Raw genomic sequence first — 12,133 nt, forward strand, 5'->3', positions numbered from 1 at the left:
AGATTAAGATATCATCAAAGAACACTAACCCAAATTTCAGCACAAAAGGCCTCAGTACCTCATTCAGTCACCCCTTCTTAGAGTACACTTTAATAATAGGGGGTTTCCTAACAGATACCTATTAGCTGGTCCATTTTTTTTACTGATTTGTTGCATGTTACTGACAATACTTAGCATATAGGAAATTATTAATTTTCTTTTATTGCTTGAAGTAGTATTCTAGAGTAACTACTCATTAACAATTCTATTTATTTGCTTGATTGCCTTGGCCTTCGTACTCTGTCATTGTAAATCATTGAAAAGTTTTTTAATGCCAACTTCACCCTTGCTTTTGATGTAGACCATCGCATCTCCTGCAGGCCAGGAGGCTATAAACTTGATGGAAATAAACAAGAAACTCATTGCAAAGTGAGTATATTTCTAATTACGGTCACTGACAATACTTGATTTCATGGAATGCTGTTGTACAACTACTTGCATTGGCTTCAATCCCAATCAAATTCTGCTGTCAAATACAAGCTACATGCCATGTTTATTATTCTCCTTACCTTTTTTGGACTTAGGCAACATTTAATAGCTCGTCTTCACTTCTGAATTATCTCATGGCAACAGTATGACGCAAATACCTTATTTATCCTGTCTTTTTTTCCTTACAGATGTTTGGAATATGAAAAAGGAGAGGAAGAACTTAATCTTAAGGTAATTCTTGTACGGTGTAATAATAGTTGGTTCATTACCTTGTATAGTCAGGTTACCGAGTTTACTCAGTTGATCGAGTTGTATTTAAGAGTGCTGGGATGCTTGGATGCTGCCTTTAGAAAACACTCCTTGTTTTCCTGTTTTTTTTTTTTTTTTTTTTAAAGGGTGTTGCCAAATTTGGATACTATCATCTATGAGTTTTTTTACATAACCTTGCCATGTGAGAGACAAGCACAAGGCCCTATATAGGTGTTGGGTATGGCTCATACTTCACATGATGATGTTGGCCCTAATTGTCGGGGTCAGCAGAAAGGCAACTGGGGTCCCGCTGGACGTAGCCTATATTGGGAGAACCAGGGTAAACCGAGAGACTTGTAACCAGGGTCCCACATGATGATGTTGGCCCTATTTATATTTGCCTTGTAAACCGAGAGACTTGTAACGAGTGGCGGTGAGGTGAATATAGTACAGACAAGCTAGACGTAGCCTATATTGGGTGAACCAGGGTAAATCATCGTGTCAATCTCTCTACTCTTATCTCTTTTTCTGTTTTCTCGATTCTGTGTGATTGTCGATTTCCAACAATTGGTATCAGAGCTTTGGTTCTGCGACCAGGGTTCCTGTGACAGATTGGGGTTTCGCGATTTAGGGTTTTTTCTTGGCATAGATAAAACTGCGAAATTGATCTGGAGAGGATGTCGACTGGCCAATCACGGGTCGAGGTTGAAAAGTTCGGAGGAAAAGGGTTCGAGTTATGGAAGCTGAAGACGGAGGCTCTGCTCGTTGACAGGGACGTGTGGTACGTGATCGAAGATGATAAGCCGTCCGTACCAACAAAACCTGTCGGTGAAGAAACGTCAGGTGATGGCGAGTCGAAGGAGTTGAAGGCGTGGACCAGAGACGATCGAAAGGCGCGAAGCCTGATCTGGTTATGCCTGGCTGATAACGTTCTGGTGAACGTAACTTCTGAGAAGACCGCGAAGGATCTCTGGACGAAGCTGGGAAGTCTCTATCAGAGCAAGTCACTCGTGAACAAGTTGTTCCTGCGAAGGAGGCTGTATAATCTGCGGATGAGCGAAGGTGATTCTTTCTCTGCTCATTTAAATGAATTTAATACTATTTGTGCACAACTTTCGTCTATAGACATTAACCTGGACGAGGAAGACAAAGCTTGCACCTTGTTGTGTTCACTGCCCAACTCTTGGGAGCACATCATTGTGTCAATTGGTACTAGTGTTAATAAACTGTCGTTTGAGACGGTTGTTGCTGCCTTATTGTCTGAGGAGATGAGAAGGGTAGGTTCTGAAGGTACCAACAATGAGGCTCTGGTTGCTAGAGGGAGGAGTGATGACAAATCAAAGTCTGGTCACAGAGGAAGATCGAGGGGACGATCAAAGTCCCGTGATAAATCTGATAAATCTGAAATGAGGTGCTGGAGGTGCAAAAAGGTTGGACATCTGAGAAGGAATTGCAGAAGTAAAAGTATAGGTCCTGAGAAGCGGGATGATTCACAACCGTCTGCTTCGGGTACAAAGAAGGATGATGATGATAGTACAGGGGACCTGTACATGGCGTTTGACAGTCATAATGACTGTAATGATTGGATTATTGACACTGGAGCATCGTTTCATATGACACCTCATAGGGAGTGGTTCTGCACCTATGAATCGTATTCTAGCGGTACAGTTAGAATGGGAGATGACACGACTCATGCAATTGTGGGGCGTGGGAAGGTAAAGCTGAAGATGAGTGACGGGACAGTCAAGAATCTGCCGGGTGTGATGCATATTCCGGGGCTTACCAGAAATCTGATCTCCGTTGGTAGTATGGCAGATGCTGGTATTAATTTTAGCAGTGACAAGTATTCTTGCAAGCTGACTCGAGGAGCTTTGGTTATTGCAAGAGGAGAGCGTCATGGTAAATTGTGGAAACTGCTGGGTAGCACAGTATTCAGTGGTGAAAGCTATGTTTCAGAACAGGCGGAGGAGGACACTGCTATGTTATGGCATAGGAGGCTGGGGCATATTGGAGGAAAAGGTCTGGAGACTCTAACATCAAAGAAGTTGGTGGATGGAATTCCGAGCTGCTCTATGGGGTTTGGATTTTGCGAGCATTGCCTGCAAGGGAAGCAAAATCGGGTATCTTTTGATTCCATAAGAGGAAGAGCTGAGGGGGTTCTGGACTTGATACACAGCGACGTGTTTGGCCCCACACCTGTAGCATCACATGGAAAATCAAGGTATTATGTTTCTTTTACTGATGATTTTTCAAGATATGTGTGGTTATATTTCTTGCGCAGCAAGGATGAAGTGTTCGATAAATTCTGCGAGTTCAAGGCTTTGGTGGAAAATCAATTTGATCAAAAAATCAAGGTGCTGAGAACTGACAATGGAGGGGAGTTCTGTTCAACAAAATTTGACCAGTTTTGTGCGAGCAATGGGATTGTAAGACAGAAGACTACGCCCTACTCACCTCAACAGAATGGGGTGGCAGAGAGGTTGAATCGATCTCTCATGGAGAAAGCACGGAGTATGCTGAGCGGTGCAGGCTTGGCAACTGAGTTTTGGGCAGAGGCAGTGGCTACTGCTTGTTATCTGAAGAACAGATCTCCTACATCAGCTTTGAAGGAGAAGACTCCGTATGAAGCACTGTTTAAAAAAAGGCCAGACGTATCTCATATCAGAGTGTTTGGCTGTGAAGCTTATATGCACGTACCCAAGGAGAAAAGAAACAAGCTTGACAGTAAATCTGAAAAGTGTATCTTTATTGGGTACAAGGATGGCGTCAAAGGTTATAAGTTGTGGAATCCGGATACTAGAAGTGTAACTTACAGCAGAGACGTTGTATTCAGAGAATCTAAGTTGAATCAGATTTTTCCTGAAGCTCCTGAAAAGTCACAGACGGTGGAGTTGGATATGGGTTTGAAAGAGGATACAATAAACTCACAGATTGAATTGGAAAATTTGAATTCTGAAGCTGCTGAATATAATGAGGTAGAGGATGAATTTTCTGAAACTGAGGCTGAGGTTGAAGCACCAGTGCTGAGGAGATCCACGAGGGAAAGAAGACCATATGAGAGGTATACACCTGAAAATTATATCCTGTGTGCTAGTGATGATGTTTGTGCATTTAGTATTACAGGTGATGATCCGAGCACTGTAAAACATGCGAGGAGCTCGGAGGATGCCAAACAGTGGGAGGAAGCTATGAAAGAAGAGATGAAGTCTCTGATGAAAAACCAAACTTGGAGTTTGGTGAATCTACCTGCAGACCGAAAAGCAATTGGTTGCAAGTGGGTGTTCAAGAAGAAGGTTGGTGCCAATGGGGAGATTGAACGCTACAAGGCTCGATTGGTTGCAAAGGGATATTCACAGACAGAAGGGGTTGATTATGGTGAGGTATTTTCACCTGTTGCAAAGTTAAATTCCATAAGACTGGTTTTGTCTGTAGCAGCTGCATATGACCTAGAGGTGGAGCAGCTGGATGTGAAGACAACTTTTCTTCATGGTGATTTGGAGGAGGTTATTTTCATGAAGCAACCAGAGGGGTTCATTGCAAGAGGCAAAGAGGAGCTAGTCTGCAAGCTGAATAAATCTCTGTATGGCCTGAAGCAGTCCCCAAGGATGTGGTACATGAAGTTCGACACTTATGTGCTGAAGCTTGGCTTTGACCGTTGTGATGTTGATCACTGTGTTTATGTGAAAAGGTTAGAAGGTGACTTTGTTATTCTAACTTTGTATGTTGACGATATGTTACTCGTTGGAAACAGTTTGAAAATGATCAGCACTGTTAAAGGACTGCTAGCAAAGCAGTTTGAAATGAAAGATCTAGGCGCTGCAAATGTGATCTTGGGTATGCAGATTAAGAGGGAGCGTGACAAACGAAGATTATGGTTAAGTCAGCAGAAGTACATAGAAGATGTTCTGAAGAAATTCAAGATGACTGACTGCAAGCCTGTGTTGACTCCCATGTCTACTGGTTCTAAGTTATCGGCTGACCAGTGTCCCAAGACTGAAGAAGAAAAAGAAGAGATGGCGTCAGTTCCTTATGCTAGTGCAGTAGGGAGTCTGATGTATGCCATGATTTGTACTCGACCTGATATTGCTCAAGCAGTGGGAGTATTGAGCAGGTATATGTCCAAGCCAGGAAATGAGCATTGGACGGCTGTGAAGCGTGTGTTCCGCTATCTTCGTGGTACGTCTGACCTTGGGTTATGCTATGAAGGCGTGAAGGGCTCAAGGGGACAGACATTGTTAGAGCTGAGATGCTTTGTGGATGCTGATTGGGGAGGTGACATTGATAGTAGAAGATCTACAAGTGGATATGTTTTTTCTTCATTTGGCGGAGCTATCAGTTGGATGAGTAAGAGGCAGAGCACTGTTGCTTTATCTTCTACAGAGGCTGAGTACATGGCCTTGACACATGCTGTTAAGGAAGCTATTTGGTTACGGAGGTTGTGCAAAGAGCTTGGCTTTGCACAAGGAGAGATGATCGTTGGGTGTGACAGTCAGAGCGCCATTTTCTTGGCTAAGAACCCAGGTTTCCATGCGAGGACCAAGCATATCGGCATACAGTACCACTTCATCAGAGAGAAGATTGAAGACAAGGTTGTATTGCTGGAGAAGGTTGACACAAAGGTCAACAATGCTGATTTTCTGACCAAGGCAGTGACTTCGGAGAAGTTTGAATGGTGTACAGATGCTTTGGGATTGAAGAAACATGTGAAGCATTCACCAAGTGGGAGAATGTTGGGTATGGCTCATACTTCACATGATGATGTTGACCCTAATTGTCGGGGTCAGCAGAAAGGCAACTGGGGTCCCGTAGAGGCTAGGTAATGTTTAGGCCTCTGTTTCTATTGTAATTTTCTTAGCAGTTTGGGCTTGGGCCCATGAATAGCTGCTGTTAGGGTTTCTTGTAATCCTATTTATATTTGCCTTGTAAACCGAGAGACTTGTAACGAGTGGCGGTGAGGTGAATATAGTACAGACAAGCTGGACGTAGCCTATATTGGGTGAACCAGGGTAAATCATCGTGTCAATCTCTCTACTCTTATCTCTTTTTCTGTTTTCTCGATTCTGTGTGATTGTCGATTTCCAACAATAGGGATAGCCTAGTTCCTACATAGGGCACCACAATTGTATACTACACAGGTTTTTGTGTATCTCTCTTCAAATGACCTGGTTATATTAAAACTCGCATGAGAGGATCTAAATCTGGTTTGATTTTGTATCCTTTAGTTCCTTCCATTTGTTGGATTTTGTTGAAATTTGTTATATTTAGATCCTCTGCGAAAGATGCATAGAATGAAAATCTGTTGTTTGGCCTTTGTGATTTGTGATTATGATTGTACAGGTGACACAGCTTAGAAGTAAAATTAAAGAAGCTCAACTTGAGTATGATAGACTTTTGGCCGAAGTACAGTCCCTGCTATGATGCGAAAGAGTAGTGTATCTGTACATCTTGCAGCTAGCTTTAAGATTTTAGTTTGAAGTGATGCTGTATGTACATAGTTTAGTCCAGTCTATGGCTTACTATTTTCCCCCTCTTTAAGGTTCTTTGGGCCTTCTGTAAGTAGATGGAAGGCGGAGATCAAGGATGTTTGAATATTGTTTCTAAAAATAGTTTTTTGATTTTTAGAAGAAAAAAAACAAAACAACTCATTTGATAAAACTTGTTTTGTAAAAAGAATTTAAAAATTGTAACTTTTTTTTTTTGAATTAAATTTAGAGATCATGTCTAAGTTATTTTTATTTTATGTTTTGACTTTAACTTTTAAAATAAAAAAAAAATACAAAAAAACGTCTGTTTTTATAATTATTTTACAAAAATATAGTTATTTAGTTTTTAATGTTATAGTTAAAATGATAGTTATGGCTCCACAGTTCAATTTAGTTAGAAAATCTTCCCCTTGAATCAAGGTTTAGATTGTGCAAATGTGGCGAACAACAACAATTAATAATAGCCACTAAAAGTATTGAGATGGTGCTTGCAGATGCAGAGATAATTTATGTAGTTAAAAAAAAAAAAAAAAAAATCAATTTTTAATGTTGGGAACCACAATATAAGTTTCTATTATGAAAGGTTTCTGCATTTGCTATTGGGCCAAACGGTGGACAACTGAAGACTATTACAACATGAATTTAGTATAACTTGTTGCACACATTCCTTTGTGAATGTACAGGAGATGACAACATGATGTTGACCTGATAGAACTTTTTTGAAAAGTATGTTCTTAGCCAAAGTTCAATTTTTGTTATAAAAGTTCCTATTTTGGTTATAAAATGCTCAAAAATATTTATTAGTAGCAAACAATTTTTTAAGAAAAACTTATCAAAATATAATTAAGATGAAATAAAAAATAATATATAAATGACAAATAAAAAGTAATAATTATAACTATTTTTCATGTCATGAAAAATTAATTAATATGTCAAAATAAATATATTGTCTTGGTTATTTGAGCTATTTATAGAGTTAAAACTATATATTATTACAAATAAATAAAAAAATGAATCATATAATTATTAATTTTTTAATGTGATTCTCTTTATTATACTTTAGATTATAAGTATTTTAACACTTTTAACCAAATATTATTTCTGAAATATTTTAGATATGAATTTTTTAAATTAAAATAAGTTATTTTTATATGTAATGAACATTTATCTATCAAAACTCATACACACGATGCTTTTGAATTGAAAAGTATTTATTTATTTATTTCGATGAATGAGAATTTAAAAGTATTTATGTTAATGAAAGTCAGCATTTGATGATGTGCCAGTTCTGTTCCGGATAGTAATGGTTCCTCAAAGCTTGGTTTGGAACACAGACTAAAGATAAAGAGCTTATATATTAGTATTTTCCATGGCTTCCATTTTGAGATTAAAGAAGCTTGTAGTTGTTGCTACTGAATTTTGCTCATCTGGTGAAAGAATCAACCCAAAGGAATTCACACTCCAGTCCTCTCCACTCCTTGTCTTATTGTCAGCACTCACAGATCTACCTTCCTCTCTCTTGTGAGCAACAACACCACCATCTGCACTTGAAATTGCAACTTTTCTCCAGTTGCACCAGATTCTGAGCATGATATACAACATGATTAAGCATATCACTGTGGAAGTAAAAACAATGGCCACAATGATTGCTGCCACTTGAGTGTTTGATAGCTGCATTTTCTCATGTGCTGGGGATTCTGAGCATGATACCAATGGTGGGCCACACAAGTAGTCATTGTTCAGGAAGGAGCTTCGTGGGAATCCTGAAAAAGTTGAAGGAATCTGACCTTCAAGATTGTTATTTGAGAGATTCAGCACATGCAGGCTGGTAAGTTTACCAAGTGAAGTTGGAACATTTCCTTGAAGTTGATTGAAAGAAAGGTTGAGTCTTTCTAGCTTCATGAGGTTTCCTAAAGATGGTGGAATCTCACCAGAGAAGAAATTTTTACTCAAGTCCAATATTACTTGCAACTCAAGAAGCCCTCCGAGCTCAACTGGTATTGAACCTGTCAACAAGTTTTCTGAGAGCCTGAGCTCATACAGCTTGGTGCATTGCTGAATTGTGGAAGGAATGAGGCCAGAGAGACTATTCCTTTGCAAATTGAACACATTGAGAGAAGTGAGATTTCCAATCTCTTTGGGGATTTCACCAGAGAGATTGTTGTGATGGAGAGAAAGCTTAAGTAATTTTGAGCAGTTACCAAGCTCAGCAGGTACCTTCTCACTGAAGTTATTGTATGAGAGATCAAGCTCACCGAGTTCTTGGAAGCTTCCCAACCATGGAGGTATTTTGCCACTCAATCTGTTATTACTCAGCAGGATGTGTTCTGTTTTCTGAGAGTTTGAGAGTTGAGGTGGCACCTCTCCTGTTAAATTGTTGAATGATAAATCAAGAAAGTTGAGCTCAGTAAACTGGCCAAATTCAGAAGGAATGCTTCCTGTGAGATGATTGTATGCAAGTCTGAGACGACTGAGATTTCTGGAATTGGTTAGACTAGAAGGGATGGGACCTGAGAAGCTGTTGTTAGTCAAGTCCAGAATAGTCAGAGAATTTGAACCAGTGAGAGGAAAGAAACTTCCACTGAACTTGTTGTGGGAAAAATTTATGATTTTGAGGCTTTTGAGAGCTGAGAGTGAATGAGGGAGAGGTCCTTCAAAGGAGTTGTTGTAAAGGGTAATTTTAGTAAGTTCTGAAAGGTAACTGAATGTGGGTGGAATGGAACCTGACAACCTGTTATCTGCTAAGGCCAATGTCTGAAGACTTTTACAGTACCCCATGCTTGGAGGGATTGGACCAGACAAGTCATTCTGCCTCAAATGTAGAACAACCAAGTCCTTGAGCTTTCCTATAGTCTCTGGAATGGGCCCAGTGAAATGGTTTCCGAAAAAGTCAATTTCCTTTAAGCTTGTGCAGTTTGTCAACTCTCTTGGTATAGGTCCAGACATCTTGTTATCATAGAGGTAAATGGTGTTCAAACTCTGTAGTGTTCCAATCTCCACTGGGATTTTACCTGTAAAAAAGTTACCAAATAGAAAAAGACTTTCCAAGCTTCTAATATTTCCAATTTCAGAAGGTAGAGATCCAACAAAACTGTTGTTGTTGAGTACAAGATCTGTGAGGTTCTGTAGTTTGTCCAGGCTGGATGGAAGTTCTCCTTCAAGTCTGTTATCAGAAAGGTCCAACTGTTGGATTGAGGAGCAGTTAAGTAACTCCAAGGGAAATTTGCCAGAGAGCATATTCCGAGCCAAGAAAAGTTGCTGAAGCTTTGAACCTCTCAAGCAGAAGTTACTTGGAATGCTACCTGTCAAAGCATTATCAGAAAGAACCAGAGTTTGAAGACTACGCAAATTAAGGAGGGGTATTGATCCGGAAAGGTGGTTTTTAGACAAGTCTAGCTTCTGCAGCTGAGTTAGACTATATAACTCAGAAGGAATTTCTCCATTTAGTTTGTTTCCAAGCAAATTCAGGTATGTCAAGTTAGAAAGGTGACTCAAGGCTGTGGGAATTGATCCAGACAAACTGTTATTGGCAAGATTGAGAATTGTCAATGATTTAAGAAACCCCATAGAGGAGGGTATGTTTCTTTCAAGCATGTTGTTTGATGCTGCAAAGTTTTGGAGCTTTTCACAGCCTTGAATCTCTTCTGGTATGGGGCCACTGAGATTGTTCATTTGTAAATCAAGGGATATTAGATGCTTCAATTTACCAATCCCAAAGGGTATAGTTCCGTTTAAGTGGCAGTAGCCAAGACCCAACACTGTCAACTCACTCAAGTTGAAGATACTAGGTGCAATTTCACCTGTCAGATTATTGTCTCCTATTCTAAGAACTTGCAACTTCTTCAAATTACCTATCTCTGCAGGAATGTTACCAGAGAGGTTATTTGAGTATAGTTGCAGTATCCTTAGATTTTGAAGCTGCCCAAGCTCTGAAGGAATGGAGCCAGTAAGGGAATTTGAAGACAAATCAAGTGTTTGAAGAGAAATGAAGTGATTGAACTCAACTGAAATGGAACCTGATATTCCTGAACCAGATAGATTCAGGCCTATGATATTCTTCTGATCAACAGCACATGTTATTCCACTCCAGCTGCAGATATGAGTTGTTGGAGACCAGTTGCTCATAGCTCCCAAAGGATCAACCAGTTCTGATTTAATCCTGAGAAGCCAGTAGGAATTTGTTGCACTGTTGCCCATAGTTGCAACAAAAGCAGTATCAAGTATGGCCAATAACAGAAACAAATGGGACATCCAAATGGAACCCATTATTACACAAATTCAGACACCAAATCAAATGATTCAAAAGGTATGCTCTAGGACTAAGAGTTCCAGTCCATATAAAAGAATAGACTAGAACAATTAAGAAAGGCTCAAATTTTTTGCTGAGTATAAAAAATGAAAGTATTAAGAAAAGAAGAATAGGGAATGAAGAAATAATAGTGGAGAATGACACATATTCAAGTGCTAGCTAGGAAGATGTATGATCCGACATTAAATAGTTCTAGTAAAGCGACCCTGCCTACTCTGTTTAATAAGAAAATTGACAACGGTGCAGATATGGCATGTTTCTTGTGGTAAATGAAGAACTTCAACCTATAATTTAACTTAAAAATATTGATGTCTTTCTACCTTTTCAGGTTTTTTCACTATTTATTCTTTAGGTAACCAATGGAATATTTTAGGATTCTTTAGAAGCTTTCGTAATAGAGAACTGTATGGAAATAAGATAATATGATGGGTTTTTAACACAAGTGGGCCACTTCTGTTGTCCTTAAATTTTTTTATTTTTTTTGGATAACTTTGTCCTTAAATTTTGTTCACACTCTGCTATACAAATTCATAATATATTCAAGGGAAATATAAGAATCATGTTGCAGGAATGGCACTGTTCATTCCTGCAACAAGGATACGGCGTCGTATCCTAAGGATACGGCATCGTATCCTGACTTTGGTCTGACTTTTTTTTTTAAGCGTGGGACCCACACTTGATTTGTGTGTGTAGGAAAGTGCTCTTGTCATGTCAAATGACAAAAAGGGAACCCTATATTCAAAGTAAGTTTTCTTAAGTCATTAGGATTACAACAAAAAAAATGTAAGCATGATTTGACTTTACAAGAGTACCAATTATATCAACTTCAAAAAATTGTCAACGAATTGGTACAAAGACATTAATTATAGCATCCGAATACAAATATTTCCCCCAGGATATTCAAGCATGAGATACGTGCACCTAGCATTACTGTCTGCTTGCCGTGATAAGATTTTTCAAGTTATCTAAAAGAAAAACCAAACGCCGTAATATTCAAAGCATGCATGATGATGTATGAGAGAGTGAGTGAAGAATTTTCATAATGATAGATGGGAAAAATGAATGAGCATAAATTTTATACGTTTTGTTTCCTTTATTCCGGGGTGAAGCACAGGACAATGTTAGGTATATATGTCCATTGTCATCTTCCGTATGTGCATTTCTATTATACGATCAAACTTATTAGAGGGTTAAGGCATCTGATTTTCTCAACCTAAACCACCTAATTCCATATTAAATATGAGAAGAAAACATAAGAGAGAAAACAACCACATTAGCTTTAGTCAATTTCCAAGTAGAGACCAGCTTCATTCTTCATGTATAGAGTCAAAACCATGTGAGGTTTGGTATATTATACATTCAGAATATGTTGCGTCACCCTAATTAGTTTCAATAAAGTTAAGGGGAAACGGGAATGAGATAATATTGCTTCAGTTTATTACCCAGATTCCCTGATAAATAGAAGCCAAAATACATGAAGACAAATGCCTCAAGTCTTATCTTTCATATTCAGCTCATTACTTAGCTTTCAATGACAGCTTTATATAACTGGTAAGTTCAGTTGGGCGTCAAGCAACTGAGTAGTTGAGGATAAGAACATGTGTTCGATCCTCATCAGTATTGT

At 38.9% G+C, this 12,133-nt stretch overlaps 2 protein-coding genes across 2 annotated transcripts in view; one reads left to right on the forward strand and one right to left on the reverse strand.

Moving 5' to 3' along the window:
- The window catches only part of LOC133309954 (protein MICRORCHIDIA 6-like), a 43,078-nt gene extending 36,943 nt beyond the window's left edge, over window positions 1-6,135 (forward strand). The window contains exons 17-19 of the mRNA XM_061510818.1: window positions 341-408; window positions 657-699; window positions 6,055-6,135. Coding sequence (XP_061366802.1) covers window positions 341-408; window positions 657-699; window positions 6,055-6,135 — 192 coding nt within the window. The remainder of the gene's footprint in view (window positions 1-340; window positions 409-656; window positions 700-6,054) is intronic.
- A 1,415-nt stretch (window positions 6,136-7,550) lies between these two features.
- Window positions 7,551-10,466, reverse strand: LOC133309955 (LRR receptor-like serine/threonine-protein kinase GSO1). Its single transcript, XM_061510820.1, has one exon. It carries the CDS (start codon window positions 10,464-10,466, stop codon window positions 7,551-7,553), a length of 2,916 nt encoding a protein of 971 aa, XP_061366804.1.
- Between the last annotated feature and the right edge of the window lie 1,667 nt (window positions 10,467-12,133).

Source organism: Gastrolobium bilobum, unplaced genomic scaffold (genome assembly GCF_033153095.1).
Source record: "Gastrolobium bilobum isolate Gb01-03AN ecotype WA unplaced genomic scaffold, APGP_CSIRO_Gbil_v1 utg12850, whole genome shotgun sequence".
Classification (NCBI taxonomy): domain Eukaryota; kingdom Viridiplantae; phylum Streptophyta; class Magnoliopsida; order Fabales; family Fabaceae; genus Gastrolobium; species Gastrolobium bilobum.